The following is a 19,710-nucleotide window of genomic DNA, read 5'->3' on the forward strand; positions in this document are numbered from 1 at the left end:
AGCTTCTGATCGACCACTTTCTTCCCTGGTACAAAAAGAAAAACTGTGCTTGCACAAATTTATCTTCATTCATGAGAATGCGCAATCTCATGCAAGGAATACCTCTGACTTGGCTGCTATGGGAACAAAAGGAGGTAAACTGATGGTGTGGCCCCCGTCCACCCCTGACCTCAACCCTAATGAGAAATTTTTGGAACCTCCCTAAATCAAATGATCTATGAGGCTGGGAGACCGTTTACATCCAAACAGCAACTCTGGGAGGCTATTCTGACATCCTGCAAAGAGATTTAAGCAGATACTCTCCTAAAACTTACAAGATCAATGGATGTGAGAATTGTGAAGCCGCTACAAAATAAAAGGTCATATTTTAAAATGTAACTTGACCTACTAAGGTGTTTTTGATTGGAATAGCTTTTGATTTCAGTTAATGTGACCTCTTAATTCTAGTTTAACAAAATACAGTTTTCAGCTCTTTAGAACCCATAAAATGTTATGGAACTCTTTAGTGCTTTATAATGTAAAACAGTGCATTTTAAGTTTTTTATTTTTGAAAAGAATACTGTCATCTTTAGGAGGTTTGTTTAGTAACATTCAATATATACTAATATACTAATATATAATGGTTAGAGCTGTGAAAATTATGCTGTTATTTACACTGAGTATTTAGAAAAATCATAGAAAATGATTCGCAAAATAATTTGGAACGTGCTTTAGAACAGAGATGTCATTGCTGCAGTGAGATGGCAAAAAGCAAGCTATATAAAACCACAGAAACATGTCATAAGTAGGTGTGTCAAATGATTGCGTTAACCACGATTAATTGGTTTTAGACACATTAACGTGTAATCTATTTTTCTTTTGCCATGTTAATTACATTTTTAATCTATAACTATTATTTATTATATAATTGATATAGCCCGACATGGTGTCGATTGACAGAAATTAAATGACAACGCAAAGGCCTGATTATGTTAGGCGGTTACTTCCTCAAAGTCCATTATTTTTGATAATGGACATCTTGAAGAGCATCTTTACGCTTACATTGTGGTCACTGATGGAAAAAAAAATTATTAAACCCATTATTAGCACTTTAATCTTGTTATAGTTTAAATTATTTTTCATATAAAGTGGATTATTTGAAATGAGGTGCGATATGTTGTATTAGTAAAAGCTCCAGAGGAAAAAGTTGGTGTCTGCGAAGACATGTTAGAAGAGACGTGTGCATTAATCATGAAATACAAGAAAAACAGAAAGTGTGTGGGATGGTGTGAAAAAAAACCTGGTGCATCATAAAACAACCCAGGGACTGAGATCCTGTATTTATCTTGTTTTGAGACTAAAACCATAATTAAATGTCTCCTGTTGGATCTGTAGGTATGGGGCCGCTCCCACGGACCACAAGCCATTGCGGCACACTGCCGTACCAAAGAAGTTACGGGCTTAACTCTGCGGCTGTGTTCGTCGACCCAAGCAGAGTTTGCGGTGAGCCTGTTTACTCCCGTAGACACTCTACATTGTTGGACAGAGTTATCACCCGAACCCCATCAATCGAGAGTATTCACAAGGACCCAAGGTACGTAATACACAAAGTTTTAAATAGAGGTGTAAGAAATTAATTGACTTAATCAGTTAATAGATTTATGTTCCTTCTAGATCACTCTGTACCATTAGAAAGTTGTTTTAATTTGAAGTCAATTGATTACATTGATCTTTGAAAATACCATTTGCATTGAGGCACGGTAGGTTTATTTAACGGTAATGTAAAAATTACCAAGTGCCATGACAACGGACAACACACATGTGAGGGCAGCAAAAAATGATCAAGAATCATTGCACCACTGTATGGTGACGTTTTTGTTTACAGTCCAATGTCTGGAAACACATTGGACTGTGAACAAAAACTTGACCATACAGTGTTGTAGAATTTTCCGTTTTGATTATTTTTATGTGTAAAACAACAGTGGGCTAAACTTAATCAAACAAAATTTGAATGGATTTGCCATTAATTCTTGTTTGTTTGTACACATATTTAATTTACACTTGATTATCTTGAAAGAAATACAAGAAATCTGGAAAACTTCAACTGGACTGTTCAGTATCCTTATTATTTATTTCTAATTCGCACTGGTTTAGTTTTTGGCTAAAGATGTCCTGGATCAATTTTAAGTTAGTGAATCTGATCGAAACCGATTGTTTAAAATGAACTAATATCAATTATAATTTGTATCAGCTATGAAGAATTATGAACGGATGTTGTTAAAAATTAATCAATGTTTTTTTTTTTTTTTTACAAAATTTAGTTCGAATAAAACTAAACAAGCATTTCTGTAAATGCTTCTGGTGGGACTTAAGACATTGAAATTTACTCCCACCTACAAACGTATGTCAGTCTGGTTAAAATATTCTGTAATCTTTTGTCAAATTAAATGTAATACATTAAGCCAAAAACTAAGGAAAATCCAGTAGTTTTTGGGAGGCATCAAATCCTAAATTGTTGAAAAATCTATTTGTTTCTCAATAAAATGTTGCCACATTCGTAACAACAACCCACTTTTAACCTTAAAGTTGTAAAATTCTTAGTTACAAACAATGTTCAGAAAAGAAAGAAGCTCAGTGTTCAGATTTAAAAAGCTGCTCTCTAAAGCCACCCCTGCTCCTCAGGGAGTTTGCGTGGCGTGACCCTGATCTTCCCGAAGTCATTCACATGCTGCAGCATCACTTCCCCTCTGTCCAAGCCAACGCCGCCGCCTACCTGCAGCACCTGTGCTATGGGGATAATAGAGTCAAAGTGGAGGTAAGGTGGTGTGTAGAAGTGCTTCAACCAAATGTTTGTCTGCTTTAGTGGGGTTAAAAATGTGCCAATTTCTGAGATGCATGCAGCTTCACTACAGTCAATACACCATCTGTTTCAAACAAACAGAAAAGAGTGCTGGTGCCAAGCACTGCTTTCTTTTTGCTCTGCTTCTCCAACCACATCTTCTGCCAATGTGGCTTAAACCTTGTGCTATCTTAGATGACCCTACCCTTACATTGACGTGTTCTCCCTACCATGACAAAGGTGGATAAAGGTGGAAAGATTTCATGTATTCCATGGACACCAGTGAAGATCACAAATCATTGAAGAAAAAAAGGTTCAGCGCACTGTCTTGTGGGTCTAGATGACCCAACTCCCAATGTTAAAGTGCCCTGGATAGCACAAGGGTTAAGGCGAGAGACACGCTGCTGCTCACCTGAGAAAAGTTTATTTTAAAATGACAGAAGAGTTTGTCTTCCTTTGCATGCTAATGTCTTCTTCACAAAAGTCTTAATGTAGTCTGTAGTTCTGGTGTGCAAACAGTTTCTTGTGCTACAGGTGTGTCACCTCGGAGGGATCCAACACCTTGTGGACCTACTGGATCACAAGATGCCCGAGGTTCAAAAGAGTGCCTGCGGTGCCCTTAGGAACCTAGTGTACGGCAAAGCCACTGATAACAATAAGGTGGCATTGAGAAACTGCGGGGGCGTGCCCGCTCTGCTGAGACTTCTCAGGAAAACAACTGACAATGAAGTTCGGGAGCTCGTCACTGGTACGTCTGCTCTAAAATCATTTTAAATAGCCCAATAATTCTTGCCTTAAACCTTTTTTTGGATTAAAATAAAGGCTTAAATTTTATATAAAATAGCAGGCAAACGATCTGCAGCCCGGCATATTGAGCTCCATTGCTGGAGCTCGATATGCCGGGCTGCTCTGGTGGCAGACAGCAGCTTTCTGTCTGCTGTCCATCTGGCTGCCCGGGGTCCACCCAACGTAGCAATCACCTCACTATAGTCAATGGAAGCATCAATGATGCAGTGGCAAAACATATTTTATTTACTTTCTTTTTATTGCTTAAACTGGTTATCTTATTTACAGTAAATATGTGACCAGAAGCATTAAAAGTTATTTCCGGTAAAAAATATAGGAAGTGTAAAAGGTCACAAGTATTTTGAGGGAACATAAAATACATAACAGTGTGGGTACCACCACCATCTGACGGTGACACACCGTCACAACTTGTCTTGGTCTTCCTTGCAAAAGACTTAGACACATTTGGTTTAAAATGACTTATTTCTCCACCTACTTGTTTTCAGAAGTACACTGCTCAAAAAACTAAAGGGAACACATAAATAACGCCAAATCGTTCACACCTCCAGGCAATCAAACTGTCCCATTAGGAAGCAACACTGACTGACCATCAATTTCACATTTTTTTGTTCAAGAGGAATAGACAACAGCTGGAAATTATAGGCGATCAGCAAGACACCTTGAATAAAGGAGTGGTTCTGCAAGTGGTAACCACACACAACCAGTCTGTTCTTATGTTTTCTGGCTTATGGTTTGGTGACTTTTGAATGCAGACAGTGTTGTCACTCCAGGAGCACAATGAGACGGCGTCTACAATCCACACAAGTGGTCCAGGTAGTGCAACTCATCCAGCAAGGCACAACAACGCGAGCTTTTGCAAGAAGGTTTGCTGTGTCTGTTAGGGTATTGTCCAGAGCATGGAGGCGCCACTAGGAGACAGGCAGTACATGAGGAGATGTGGAGGAGGTCGTAGGAGAGCAACAACCCTGCATCGGGACCTCTACCTCCTCCTTCGTTCAAGGAGAAAAAGGAGCAACACTGCCAGAGGCCTTCAAAATTACCTCCAGCAGGCCACAAATGTGCACGTCTGCTCAAACTGTTGGAAACAGACTCCATGTGGCTGGTATGTGAGCCCGAAGTCCCCAGGTGGGAGTTACAGCCCAAGACTGTGCAAGATGTTTGGCATTTGCTAGAGAACACAAAGACTGGTAAATTCACCACTGGTGCCATGTGCTCCTTACAGATGAAAGCAGATTCATACTGAGCACGTGTGACAGACGTGACAGAGTCTAGAGAAGCCGTGGAGAACGTTCTGTTGACTGCAACATCATCCAAAGTGACCAGTTTGTCAGAGTAAGGGTTTGGGGTGGCATTTCTTTGGAGGGCCACACAGCTCTCCATATGGCAGGGGTGGGCAATTCCAGGCCTCGAGGGCCGGTGTGTCTGCATGATTTCCAGACATCCTTGCCATACTCATGGCTGATTACCTGGTTCAGGTGTGTCCAGCCAATCAGAACATGGTATGCTGGAAAACATGCAGGAATGCGGCCCTCAGTGCCCACCTCTGCCATATGGTCACCAGAGGTAGCCTGACTGCCATTAGGTACAAAGATGAGATCCTCAGACCCCTTGTAAGACCATATTCTGGTGTGATTGGCCCTGGGTTCCCCCCTAATGCAAGACAATGCTAGACCTAATGTGGCTGGAGTGTGTCAGCAGTTTCTTTTAGACTAATGGATTGATGTAATGGACTGGCCCGCCCACTCCCCAGACCCGAATCCAATTAAGCACATCTGGGACACCATATTTCGGTCCATCCACCATATCTCGGTCCATCCACTAACGCCAGGTTGCACCACAAACTGTCCAGGAGTTGGCGGATGCTTTGGTCCAGGTTTGGGAGAAGATCCCCAAGGAGACCATCCACCGCCTCATCAGAAGGATACCCAGGCGTTGCAGGGAAGTCACATGGGCACGTGGTGTCCGTACACACTACCAAGCCTCGTTTTGACTTGTTTCATAGATATAACATTGAAGTTGGATCAGCCCGTTATGTGTTTTTCCATTTTAATTTTAAGTATGATTCCACATCCAGACCTTCATAGACAAATACGTTTAATTTCCATTAATAATGTTAGTGCGGTTGTGTTGCCAGCACATGCAACTAATGTGAAGAATAAAGTATTTGGAAAAGACTATTTCATTGTGGCTACTTTCATCTTTACTGCTTCACTTTTTTTGGTAACTATTTCTTTTGTATTTCCTTTGGAACCAAACATTGGTAATTTGTTTTCTGACAAAACGTATTTTTGTTTATTTTTAACAAAAAAATCTATTGCTTTACATCTGTAAAGAAATGCTATCAATTTGGATTCATTAAATTCAAATCCAACCAAGATTGCGTTACATTTTCATGTTTTAGATCGGTCTTCAAATGCAGACATGAAACATTGAAGAGTGTGGGTGTTTGCCTGACAGGCAGTCGGCTAGCCACATATTAATCTGTGAATCAGCTGTTCAGTGGGCGGTAAGAGCAGCAGAGGCTTAAACACTCAACGCTCACTGTTGATACAGCAGATCTCAGCACAGTTGTTGGGACAGATGCTAGGATAATGTGCCTTGGAAACAGGATGGTGCTGACAACTCTGCAGCATCTTTGTACAAACAGCATTGATGGGATAAGCTTTCTGAAAGTTACTCATTTCAAATTTTAAATTGTTTTTTTGCTTTGAATGAGTTTGAAGAGATTTTATTTTTTACAAAAAAAATGTATGTTGGGGAAGTTTAGTTATCAAATATCACACAATTTGAGAGTAAAAGCACACATTGGTAGCAACAAAGGTGAGAGTTACAGTCAACCAAAGTCAGCTGAGTTAGTCTGACTCTCTTCTCAAAGTTCAAGATACTTATAACCTTACAAGCTCCTTTGAGGTGTGGCTGCACATAATCTACAAAGTCACAATGTAATGAATTATGGGCCTATTTCCCTAACAAACAGAATTATTGTGGTTTTGTAGTCAGGACCATCTGATCTAATCGATTAGCTCTGTGCTTACCAAAAAACAGGACATTACAGACAAAAAGAAGAGTTACAGTCTTGGAGGACCAGTACTGAGCGTAAGAAAGACCTCAGGTGACAATAGCACTGAACCTGGGCGATGTCAAAAGTTCACTTTTTTCCCCTACATGTGTTTAATGTACAAAATGTGTGTCTGACTGGAGTCCCTCTTTTAGTGGTCTGACCATCAATACAGACTAAATGTATTTCTTAACCACCATCACTCTTGGTAAAAGCTTTTATTTATTTTTTTTATTTTTTTTACTCTGACAGGGGTCCTTTGGAATCTCTCGTCCTGTGACGCCGTGAAGATGACCATCATCCGTGACGCCCTGACTACCCTGACCAACACAGTTGTCATCCCCCACTCAGGCTGGAGCAGCACCTCCCATCGTGACGAGCACAAAGCCAAGTTTCATTCCTCCCTTCTGTTGCGCAATACCACTGGCTGTCTGAGGTGAATCACAGAGACAGGAATCCTCTTCTGGGTTGAGGCTGTTATAAATGCTCATGCTGCTTCCCAAACACAGATCCTGCTGTGAAACTTGGTTTGAAATGCATGGATGAATTTGAATTTGTTTTTTTCTGCCTTCCATCCCATAGATTTTCATAAAACCGCAGCTCATAATCTAGCCATAAGCTGGGGTGACATGTTACAGGAGGCATAAAGCAATGTATGTGGAGTCTCTGTGGATTGCATTTTCCAATTGCTGAGTCATTAAAAGTTAAGTAAAAATATCATGTTGAGATAACAACATGGCAAGATGATTGGCAGCACCCTTAGATGTTGGTCCCTTGATGTTGAAAGTTACAAATCAGTCAGAAAGAGAGCAAAAGCTACAAACTAGAGTTGATAGCAGAAACCTGCCTTTGAGGAAGCTCATTCATTTATTCTCTTGCTGTGAGCAGAATTGAACAAGAAACGACACAGATTTGGCCTGATCTCTCAGCAACCAAAAAAAAAGCTAAGTCTTCTAAATTCACGGGGGGTGTAGGACAGTTTCACAGGGTGGGGGTGGGGCAGCAAAGCCTCATTGGTTAAAATGTATAAAAAACTTTTTTAATTGTTACTTTTTTTAAAGCTACTTTTTTAAGGTTACTGTTCACATTTTTTTTACTGCATTATAGTATAAAAACCATTTGCCCCTTAATGTTGATCAATTATTGAGGGTAAGAAGGTTTGTTGTGATTTTCCCACTTGTTTTTACGGTAAAATATTTTTATACCTTCTTTTAAAATTTTTGCTTTAGAAAGTTCTTCTAATTTCTACACTGGTCTGCTCAGCTGAACAACATTGAATGTTGAACATTTCAGTAAGAATGACAAGTATTTTAATTTTTTGAGGTTAGATGCAGCTATTTAGTGTGCATCTAGTAAAAAAGTCAGATTAAACTTTTTTTTTAATTGCTCTAAAGTTAATAATCTTTATCATTCTAAGTTTTTGAAGTATTTGGGTTGGTGTTTAAAGTGTTAAACTCACACAGAAAGTTGGTTTAGAGAAGGATAAAAGTCGTTTGAACTTCATAAAAAAGAAAAAAAAATTACATCTTTAAAAATAGAATTTAGTATAAGTGTTCTCTATTGCAAAGTTTTACTCGCATTGGAATAAATATTTTATCTAAGTATTTATTCTTAGTACTCTTTCCACCTTTGGTTGAATAGGTCTTAAATTTGGTTCTAAGAGGCCATATAAAGATCCTAACAATTCTTTAATTGAACTATAGAAAATGTTAATTAAGATAATTGACAAAAAAATATTATTATTTACAACTAAAACATAGTTTTAAAAAAAAAAAAAGTAGGTCGCAAAAATTTGTATCAACTCCATCCATTCAGAGATGCATGAGAACTGGACGGACTGCAATGCGATTTCTGGTCACAATGATGCTGAAGATCATTGAAATGCATTGTGGGAGCTCAGAGCTGCTGTGCAGTTCTCTCCTGCTAGCTCCGATTGGAAGATGTACCCTCTCCTTCCTTGTTTCCAGGCAGGTTTGATGCCTCCCTGTGGAGGGAGCGACTCACTGCAGCTCCGTCTTACTGACTGCATCTGTGTGTGTGTGTGTTTGTGTGTGAGGAACCTAAGCTCAGCAGGGGAGGAGGCGAGAAGTCAGCTGCGCTGCTGCGAAGGTCTGGTGGACGCGCTGCTGCACATCCTCAAAGCCTGTGTCAACACCTCTGACTATGATAGCAAGGTACATCAAAGACACCATGTTTGTTTTCCATGTTTGTTTTGTTTGGAGACCACTATTTTAGATGTTTAAATCTGAGAACAGATTTTTTCACTTCTCAAAGGAATATTGTAAACACACACAGAAGGCCAATTGAATAGTTTTGAAATAGATTTAGGGGAATCCTGGGAAAATTTAGAGTTTGACTAAACCTTTAGGGTTAATGGTTAATATTATTAATATAATGTATCTCTGTCAGATCGTGGAGAACAGTGTCTGCACCCTGAGGAACCTTTCATATCGGCTGGAGGTAGAGATGCCATCCTCCCGTCTCCTTGGCAACCAGGAGCTGGACACTCTGCTGGGCTTCTCCTCCCCAGGAAAGGAGCTGGACTACCTCTGCTGGGGAAAGAGGAGGCGTGGCAGAAAGAGAGGCGGCTGGCCTGATGGCAAGGTATAAACAAAGACACCCCCTTTTTTTCAAAGTAATTTACAGGTAGTTTATCAGTTGTTTAACTTCCACTTCCACTTTGCTGGTTATTGTTGATCTTCAAAAAATTCAACCTATGTGACTATTAAACAGTGAAGGTGAAGTTTTCCAGATTCCTTGTATTTCTTGCAAGATAATCAGGTGTAAATTAAATTTGTACAAACAAAAAAGGAAACAATAATTAATGTTCACATTTTAGTTTCATAAAGTTCAGCCCACTATTGTTTTTCCAGAGAAATAATACCAATGAAATGTCCTATTTTAACACAAAACAACAAAGAGGAATGAAAATAGTCTCTTACAATAGCATAAGGACATTGAAAAGAAAATGCCGATAACTGGGCCTTTTCAGTCGGTAGCATCACACAGACTTGGAGGAAATCTAGTCTTTTGTGGAGGAAGAAAGGATTGAAGGGGGACAGCTATAGGGATATTGATGGCTTCATCAATGGGCACTGCAAAGATCCAGCAAGCCACCCATCAATTAATAAATCATTAATAAACCGTAAATCAAACAAAGGAGCTTCCAAAAATTTGAAACGCTATCAATAAACATTCACTTACCTGTTGAAATCCAGCACAGTTTGACCAAATGGAGTGTACAAGAAGTCGGTCTGCTGCCGCACATGGCATTACATGCATCTAGGTTCAATTCAAAGTTAAACTTGTAATATTACTTTTTTTGCCGTCCTAATCTCATAAATTTACTCGAAAAAAATGTCCAGTGAATTTACAACTTTAAATCTCGTAATATTATATATGCAGTGGTGGACAAAATTATTGGTACCCTCAGTTAAAGAAAGAAAGTCCACAATGCTCACTGAAATGACTTGAAACGTTCAAAAGTAACAATAAATTCAATTTATTGAAAATTAAATAATCAAAATCAGTCATTACTTTTGAGTTGTTGATTAACAGAATTATTTTAAAAAACAAACTAATGAAATAGAGCTGGACAACAATGATGGTACCTCCATAAAAGACTGAGAACTAATTGCCCAGGGGGTCATGATGAACTCAGGTATGTCTTTTAATTGACATCACAGCTGTTTTCAAACCCATAAACAGTCAATCTGCCTATTTAAAGGGAGTCAAATAGTCATGTTGCTGTTTGGTGAATAGGTGTGTTCCACACTGAACATGGACAACAGAAAGTGAAGGAGAGAATTGTCCCAGGACATTAGAAACAAAATTATAGACAAACATTGTAAAGGTAAAGGCTATAAAACCATCTCTAAGCAGCTTGAAGTTCCTGTGACGACAGTGGCACATATTATTCTTATCTCTCAACTCAACTCATCTTTATTTATATAGCACTTTGAGTCAATAGCAGCCGACACAAAGTGCTGAACACGAGAAAAGAAGAAAACAAACACTAAAACATCTTAAAACAAAGGATTAAAAATAGAGAGATAAAAACAATAAAAACCAGTACAGCAACACAGCAATAACAGAAGTCTCATGTTGTATTAAAAGCCAGAGCATAAAAATGGGTTTTCAGGCGTGTTTTAAAAATGGACAGTGATGGAGCTTCTCTTACGGACAGTGGCAGAGAGTTCCAAAGCTTTGGAGCAGCGACAGCAAAAGCTCTGTCCCCTCTGAGCTTCCGTCTGGACCTCGGTACCTCCAGAAGCAGCTGATCAGCTGATCTGAGGCACCGGGCTGGCAAGTAAGGAGAGAGAAGTTCAGAGAGGTACAGCGGGGCAAGATCATGTAAAGATTTAAAAACAAATAAAAGAATCTTAAAGTGAACTCTAAAATGCACAGGCAGCCAGTGGAGCGAAGCTAAAATTGGCGTGATGTGGTCTCTCTTACGTCCTCCAACCAGAAGACGGGCAGCTGCATTTTGAACACGTTGCAAACATGAGAGAGACGACTGGCTGAGTCCAACATACAGAGAATTACAGTAATCCAGCCGGGACGTGATGAACGCGTGGATTACTGTTTCAAAATGTGCAGCTGTTAAAAAAGGTTATACCTTGGCAAGTTGGCAAAGATGAAAGAAGTTTGACTTCAGAAGTATTCAGAAGTTTAAGACCCACGGGACAGTACCAACCTCCCTGGACGTGGCCGGAAGAGGAAAATTGATGACAAATTGAGGAGACGGATAGTTGGAACTGTATCCAAAGAGCCCAGAACAACCTCCAAAGACATTAAAGGTGAACTCCTAGATCAAGGTACATCAGTGTCAGCAGTTTGCTCATGAGGAGTGAGCCAAAATACCTGGCGACAGGTGCAGAAGGCTCATTGAAAAATAGGAAACCATTTAATTGCAGTGATTGCCTCAAAAGGTTGTGCAACAAAATATTAAGTTATGAGTACCATCATTTTTGTCCAGCCCTATTTCATTAGTTTCTTTTTTTATCCCTTGTGCTATCCTAGGCACTTTAACATTGGGAGTTGGGTCATCTAGACCCACTAGACAGTGCGCTGAACCTTTTTTCTGTAATGATTTGTGATCTTCACTGTTGTTCATGGATTACATGAAATCTATCCACCTTTATCCACCTTTGTCATGGTAGGAACAACACGTCAATGTAAGGGTGGGGTCATCTAAGATAGCACAAGGGCTAAATAATTCTGTTAATCAACAACTCAAAAGTAATAGCTGATTTTGATTATTTAATTTTCAAGAAATTTTAAGATATTGTTACTTTTTAACATTCCAATTCATTTCAGTGAGTATTGTGGACTTTCTTTCTTTAACTGAGGGGTACCAACAATTTTGTCCACCACTGTGTGTATACATATATATACGTATATCTTCTTTCCCGCAGTGGGACAACATGAGTCAGGTTCCTGGTTTCCCCCAGTCTCTAAGAGGAGCCGAGCTGCTATGGCACCCAATGGTGGTGAAGCCCTACCTCAATCTGCTGGCTGAAAGTTCAAACCCAGCTACACTGGAAGGCGCTGCTGGCTCCTTGCAGAACCTTTCTGCTGGAAACTGGAAGGTAAGATAGCCTTTATTTTAATATTTTAACTAGTCATAAAAAAGTTAAAATGTCTTCTTTTTTATTGGCTCAAACTTGTGCGCGCAGTTCTCCGCCTACATCCGGGCAGCGGTGCGTAAAGAAAAAGGTTTACCCATTCTGGTGGAGCTATTGAGGATGGACAACGACCGGGTCGTCTGCTCGGTTGCCACTGCCCTCCGAAACATGGCTCTGGACAGCCGCAACAAGGAACTGATAGGTCAGCACAGAAGCACTTCCAACACACACAAACAAGCCAACAAACACTTTCGCACGCTAAGCATAAAAACTGTAAAAGATCTATGGAACATTGACAGTTCGTTCTAAGCTGGAGATCAGCGGCATTTTAAGTCATTTTAGTTTGTCACTGCCATGCGGCTAATTCACTGTTGTTACTGTGGAAAATGAACATTCTAGCTGCAAAGGTTTTGTTTTTGTGCAATATCTATATAGCAACTATCACTCCAGTGTTCTAATACTACAATGTGTTTGCTCGTTGTGGCTAACGGATGATCAGAAAACCCTTGTGCTGTCATGTAGGCACAGCTGAAAACAGTTTAGCTGGTTAGAAAAGCTATAAAACTGAGTTTCCTTTGAGCAGGTCAAAGGACCTCATCTAGCAGCATCATGAAGTAGTACCTGCAAAACATCAGTTTCAACTTCTACAGTGAAGAGGCAATTTTGGGCCTTCAGGGCAGAGTGGCAAAGAAAAAGTCTGGCTGAGAAAGTCTCAACCAGAGTCTCCTGGCTGAGACTGGCTAACAAAAGAAAAAGATTAATACGGGCAAAAGAACACAGACATTAGACAGAGAATGATTGGCAAAAAGGGTTATGCACAGACAAATAAAAGTTTGACTTGTTTGGATCAAACAGAAGAACATTTGTGAGACGCAGAACAACTTAAAAGATCATGGAACAGGGCCTGACCCCTCTGTCAAGCAAGGTGGAGGTAATGTGATGGTATGGGGGTGCTGCTAAGGTGGGACATTTTCTCAGGGCATAGGGGACTTTAAATAAGGTAGGCTATCACTCCATTTTGCAATGCCATACCATACCTAGTGGACAGCTCTTGATTGGAGCCAGTTTTATCCTACAACAGGACAATGACCCAAAACACACCTCCAAATTGTGAACTATTTAGAGAAGAAGTAGGCAGATTGTATTCTATCTGTAATGGAATAGCCAGCACAGTCACCAGATCTAAACTCCATTGATCTGTTGTGGGAGCAGTTTCAACATATGGTACACAAGAAAAGCCTACCCAGCCAATCCAAGTTATGGGAGGGGCTTCTAGAAGTGTAGAAGTGGAGAAACTTCTCCAGATCACCTCAACAAACTAAGATTATTTGAGAAAAGCAAATTTTGAAGGAAAAAATAATAAAAATAAAATAATAATTTTGAATAAATATTTCAACCCTTGCCTTGACTATATTTTCAATTCATTTTACAACTTTTGGTAAATAACTGTGACTTTTGTTAAAAGGATGTAGTGTATCTACATCTCACAAAAAGAAAATGTTTTAAGATATACCCGTTCGATGTTACAGGAAAGTACGCAATGCGGGATCTGGTGAATCGGCTCCCTGGCAGCAGTCCCTCTACGTTGTCAGATGACACGGTGGCGTCGGTCTGTTGCACGTTGCACGAGGTCACTAGTCGCAACATGGAGAACGCCAAAGCTCTGGCTGACAGTGGAGGCATCGAGAAGCTGGTGGACATAAGCAAAGGACGAGGGAAAGGGTACGAGACAAACTTCATTTCCGATTTCAGTTTATGTGGCAGCTAAATTGTTTTTCTTTTTAATTTGTTGACGGCGTAACAGGTACTCAATGAAAGTTGTGAAAGCAGCAGCTCAGGTGTTGAATACTCTGTGGCAGTACAGAGAGCTGAGGAGCCTCTACAAACAAGTTAGTAAACATCAATTAAGATTGACAATGATGATAGATTTTTTTTTCAAACTCACAAAAACATGGTAATATCACGGTAGGACGGATGGAATTACACACACTTTGTCACCCCCGTTTCCACTCTGGAACGAGACCGTTACCGTTCTCAGCCGACCCTCCCCACCAGTCCACTGCAGATGTCCCCAGTCATCCAGTCAGGTTGGGTCCCATCTTTACAGTCACATTCTTACTGTCTGTTGTAAATTTTGACATTTTTTTTTTTTTTTGATAAACTTCAGGCGGAAGCGCAACATCTTCACCTGCGATGCTTGGGATAAGGAGACACAGCTCAAACTACCAGAGGGCGCAGTCATCTATGCAACTTGATACATATTATGTAGACAATTTACACAAACGGCAGTACACAGGTTTGTATTGCAGTGTTCCTCAAAGATCTTTGATAGAGCTTCTAGTTAGTCTGCTTACGAAATATTGTTGTTCATGCATATTTTTTTTAGGGTCTGAGAAGAAAACTCCATATTTCATTGGAACTTACTCCTCTCAATCAGGAGAGGACCTGAGAAGATTCCAGGTAAAGAAGTTGAAATTGCAATGACATTTATTATAAGTGTGATGAAGTTATTCTAAAAACTCATCCCCAGAATTTATTTCTGTACACCCAGAATATTTGTTATATCTAGTTTGACAGAAAAAAATAAAACTGCAAAAAAGGCTACTGTTACTCCAAAAATGTTTTGTTTTTGTTTTGAATTATTTTATTTTATTTATCATCTGTTGCTAGGCTGCCATCACAGCTGAAAACTTCTCAATTTTAGCTTTAGTCTGGTTGTGAAAGTGGCCATCAGTGTTTCCAAATGTTACTTGAATCCCACTAACTCCTTCACCTCCTAGTGGTTAGCGTTCTTGTCTCACAGCAAGAAGGCCCCCGGTTCCCCCGGCTGGGGGACCTTTCTGTGTGGAGTTTGCCTGTTCTCCCCCGTGCCTGCGTGGGTTTTCTCTGGGTACTCAGCCTTCCTCCCACCATCCAAAAACCTGCTTCATAGGTTAATTAGTTACTCAAACTCATACTAATGAATGTAATTCATTAGTATGGGTGTGTGATTTGTGGCCCTGCGACAGACTGGCGACCAGTCCAGGATGTCCCCTGCCTTTACCCATGAGTAGGCTTCAGCAGCCCCGTGACCCCGAAAGGGACAAAATGGGTTTAGAAGATGAATGAATGATGTTCACCAGACGAGAATGAAATATAATTAAACCTAATTCAAATTACCGATATTAAAAACAGCAGATAGATAATTTACACTTTAATAGACTTAAAAATCAATGTCAATGAGGCAACCAGACTGTTTGATGCCGCCAGCAACCAGACTGTGTCCTTTAGTTTTCTTCAATAAATTTGATTCTTATATCTTTAAGCAGTTTTTAGAGTCTAACCCCGAATTTACACTGGCTCGTCTAGGGTGCACCTCTTTTGCAATGAGTGGGGAACCAGTCTCAAGACTGCAGTTAGTTTACATTGTCTCCGTTGTGTCACCGTTGTGTCGGGTAAGGAAAAAGCAGTATAACAAATCCTATAAAATGAAATCAATTTTCTGTCTTTCAGCATCCAGAGCCATTCTATGACGAACCTGACAGAAAGAACTACAACAGCTACAGAATGTACCCATCGTCCCTACAAGGCTACAGTGAGGAACATTACGAGGAAGAACCGGTTCACCTGACGCCGTCCTCGCCCGACGGCTACGCCAGTCAGTCGCTTCGACTCCGAGCAAACACCAACTATGTGGACTTTTATTCCACCACACGGAGGCCTTCTAACAGGGCAAACAAATTTACTGGCTCTCCTGACTCCTGGGTGTGAAAGAGGACGACGGTTTTCAGCTTTCCACTCTGTGGGCATGTAGGTTATGAACTTGTATGAAATAGTATGGAATGATCAGTGGCTTGATTTGCAGCTTTTGACTAAGTTATATAGTGGATACATAAAAATGTAGGCCATTCTTACATTATTGTATCCAACAGCAGACTGTTGAATTCCACCCAGCTCAACAGAAGCTTGAGATACAAGGAAATACAGTTTGGGTTTGGAAAAAGGAAAAAGACTGGCTAATTTAAATATACAATATCCAGAAATCTCATGGTCAAAAGTAGATTTTAGGCTGCAATCTAAAATGACTATATAAATGAAAATTAAACTAATTTAATGCAAGATTCTACTACAAAAGAGGTGAGGTGTGCAGTTTAAATCCAAACCCATTTTAAAAACCAAACTATTTCTGAAACCCATGACTGCTAGACATAAATTCAAATAAAATGAAACTGTGGATATACTTTTTGATGTGAATTACAAAGACAATGGAAGTGATGAGTCATGTTTGTTCTGTAAGTGTTTTCTCCATGCTTTTACTTCAGCCCCTTTGACAAAAACAATAAAAAACTTAGTCAAAAGTTGCTTCTTGAGAGATCAAAAAAATTTTTTTGTTATAAATGGATAACCTATTCAAATGTTTGAGCCTCAGAAAGTATTAAAAAAAAACAAAGTTGCTTAAAAAAAATTGAATAGGACATGTTGACCAGGTTTAAAGAGGGGCATCCTCAGTCTAGAGAACCTTCGAAGACTCTGAACTTCCAACTGTAGCTCCTCACTTTCTGTTACCAAAAAGTGCAGTATATCATGAAGTATGTGAAATATGTGAACAAAAGCAAGTGAGACTATTTTAAACAATGGTTTAACTGTCCTGTTCTGTTGTTGTATGCGATATGTATAACTTTATATGTGATTGTGTAAAGATTTTTTATAATTTCTTGATTTACTTTAATGATTTTACTTGTGACCTGACCAAAATATGCCATCTGTCTGTTCTGTCCAAAACTGTTGACAACGTGCAATGTTACAGAAAAAAAAATACACATGAAAAGATTAAAGATCACAACTACACAACTGGAACAAAGTTTTATTCCCAAGCCTAATAGTATTGTTTATTGTGTTTTGCGTATGATGCCTCTAACAGTCTTACAAGAATTGCATGTTGTTAAAATTAAGAAATAGGGCAAAACAAGCTTTTGAGGTGCTCTTTAACATCCAGTTGTGCAATGCACCCATGATGAACCTGAAATGAAAAAGTATTGTTTATGAAGTCACATCCAAGACCACTGAAACCAGGCCTTTTTGAAAACCAAACTGAAAGAACCAGAAAGATCCTGCTATGGTAGAAAAGTGCTCTATATTAAGTAAGTTAGCTCATCATATATTGCAAGCCATTTCACTAGGCACACCTTTATTTTTTGTTTAATTCATCCAGAGAATAAGTTTCCCTTCAGAGTGCAGGAAAATTACAAGCTAAATCAATGGTTTTAGAAAAAGACAATCGGATTAAGAACAAAAAAACATCTCAACAGGGAAAGCAAATTAAAAAAGGAACAACCCACAGCTATCTTAGATGACCCCACCCTTACATTGACGTGTTCTCCCTACCATGACAAAGGTGGATAAAGGTGGAAAGATTTCATGTAATCCATGGACACCAGTGAAGATCACAAATCATTGAAGAAAAAAGGTTCAGAGCACTGTCTAGTGGGGTCTAGATGACCCAACTCCCAAGTTAAAGTGCCTAGGATAGCACAAGGGTTAAATGTGCAGCTCTCAAGCCCTAAGAAGACAATTTAGGAAAGAAATCTGGGGTGGATAGGAAAGTTACATATTTCTGGGAACAGGAAGGGTGGGGCTCTGATGGAGTGAGCAAAGACAAAAGCTGAGATTTGGGTGTCCATGGTGCAGAGGTAAAGAGGTTGATCTCCGGTTGGGGGGAAAAAAACAAAAACAAAATCGCAGATTTGGTTCCCGCCTTGTGTCGAAGTGCCCTTGGGCAAGACACTGAACCCCACATTGCTCCTAGTGTGCATACGTTAGCGCCAGTGTAAGGTTGCGGAAATGCCATCAGTGTCCGGGCATAGGTGAATGGGACAGTGACTGTAAAGATGTGAATTGCTATACAAGTATACGACATTTACCATTTGGACTGGAAGTTTTAAATAAACTTGTGAGATGCAAGCTGGAAATAGGCTGTATACGGGCGCTGACTGTAAAGCAATGTCAGTAAAGAGAAACACTGCACTTGGCATCACCAGTGCACTGAACGTTAGTGAAACTAAACTAGTACCTTTCTTTGGTCACAAGGTGGCACCCTTAGGTACAAAAATGCTGATCTGTGAGCACAAATAATAAAGCACAAGAATGAGTTTAATTACTTTGGAAGATACTATGGAGCATTCTCATTAAAAGCTCTCCTTACAGAGCTACTGCACAAAAAGTGCAATGGAGAAATGTACTGGTATCCATTTTTAAGAAGGGAGACATGCAGATTTGCGGAAACTACAGAGGAAGACAGCTGATGAGCGGAGTTTTGGGAAAGAGTGGTAGAAGCTTGGCTGGGGTCAGAAGAGCATATGTGAAAACAGCATGGTTTCAAAAAAAGGAAGAATATTTGCTATGAGGATGCTGCTGGACAAGAAGATGCGTCTTTGTATGTCTAGAGAAAGTTTGTATAAATCCCTTGTGCTATCTTAGATGACCCCACCCTCACATTGACATGTTCTCCCTACCATGACAAAGGTGGATAAAGGTGAAGAGGATTTCATGTAATCCATGGACACCAGTGAAGATCACAAATCATTGAAGTAAAAAGGTTCAGAGCACTGTCTAGTGGGGTCTAGATGACCCAACTCCCAATGTTAAAGTGCCTAGGATAGCACAAGGGTTACGGGCACCGAGAGAGGAGTTGAGGTTTTGTATGAAGAGTGGCAAAGAAGTAAATTGGAGATGTTTAGGACATACATAAGAGTATACAGCAGTGTTTTAAAATCTCTGACTGAAGGAGCTCCTCAGTGCAGATGTGAGAAAGGGGAGAGATGTGTGTGTGATAGCGAAGCATCTTTCAAGGTGGTCTCTGTTTGTTTCCACCAGTTCAATTGGTTCACTCTGAGATTTCTCAGTCTAAATATGTTTCGTGAGGAGTGGAATAATTGAACCAAAAAAGCCACTGTAGCCAGTTGTCACGTGATGAAAACGGATTAGGAAAGAATCAACAGATGAGCCACGAACAAACATAAAGCCACAATTGTCGTGATATCAAACAGCATAAAGGGTCTAATTGCTTACTTTGAACGCTGAAAACACTTTTTACATGTTTTTCTGACTCGTTGCAGGCTTATTAAAACAACTTTTAACATGATACACATAGCTTCTTACTGTTTTCCCGACAATCAGTCTTTATAACTTATCGGCGTACGTTCTTAGCCGTATTCTTGCCAGTAACCGCTTTGCAGCATGCCCACGTCATACCAAAAAGGCAAGTAAAAAGTGTAGTACCTGACGTAGATAAAGACGTTCAAAATTGGTCAGTGAAATTTAAAGTTTGAAAGCATGAACTATCCGGACAAGGATTGCAAAAGCGCAGGACTTCCATAATTTCTGCCTCTAGTTGCTTTGCCTCGCCCTCATAATTCCTGCCC

General features: G+C 39.8%; 1 protein-coding gene across 3 annotated transcripts in view; it reads left to right on the top strand.

Annotated features, from left to right (window-relative positions):
• Window positions 1-17,140, top strand: part of LOC101161957 (plakophilin-4) — a 54,059-nt gene extending 36,919 nt beyond the window's left edge. For all 3 annotated transcript variants that reach the window (XM_023964753.1, XM_023964755.1, XM_023964757.1), the window contains 14 exons: window positions 1,375-1,573; window positions 2,662-2,794; window positions 3,353-3,566; window positions 6,936-7,119; window positions 8,740-8,857; window positions 9,093-9,287; window positions 12,101-12,274; window positions 12,362-12,512; window positions 13,840-14,032; window positions 14,115-14,199; window positions 14,280-14,397; window positions 14,478-14,606; window positions 14,697-14,770; window positions 15,803-17,140. In XM_023964753.1, coding sequence (XP_023820521.1) covers window positions 1,375-1,573; window positions 2,662-2,794; window positions 3,353-3,566; window positions 6,936-7,119; window positions 8,740-8,857; window positions 9,093-9,287; window positions 12,101-12,274; window positions 12,362-12,512; window positions 13,840-14,032; window positions 14,115-14,199; window positions 14,280-14,397; window positions 14,478-14,606; window positions 14,697-14,770; window positions 15,803-16,060 — 2,225 coding nt within the window. In that variant the 3' untranslated portion in view covers window positions 16,061-17,140. The remainder of the gene's footprint in view (window positions 1-1,374; window positions 1,574-2,661; window positions 2,795-3,352; window positions 3,567-6,935; window positions 7,120-8,739; window positions 8,858-9,092; window positions 9,288-12,100; window positions 12,275-12,361; window positions 12,513-13,839; window positions 14,033-14,114; window positions 14,200-14,279; window positions 14,398-14,477; window positions 14,607-14,696; window positions 14,771-15,802) is intronic.
• The last annotated feature ends 2,570 nt before the right edge of the window (window positions 17,141-19,710 follow it).

This window comes from Oryzias latipes, chromosome 2, assembly GCF_002234675.1.
Source record: "Oryzias latipes chromosome 2, ASM223467v1".
Taxonomy (NCBI): Eukaryota; Metazoa; Chordata; class Actinopteri; order Beloniformes; family Adrianichthyidae; genus Oryzias; species Oryzias latipes.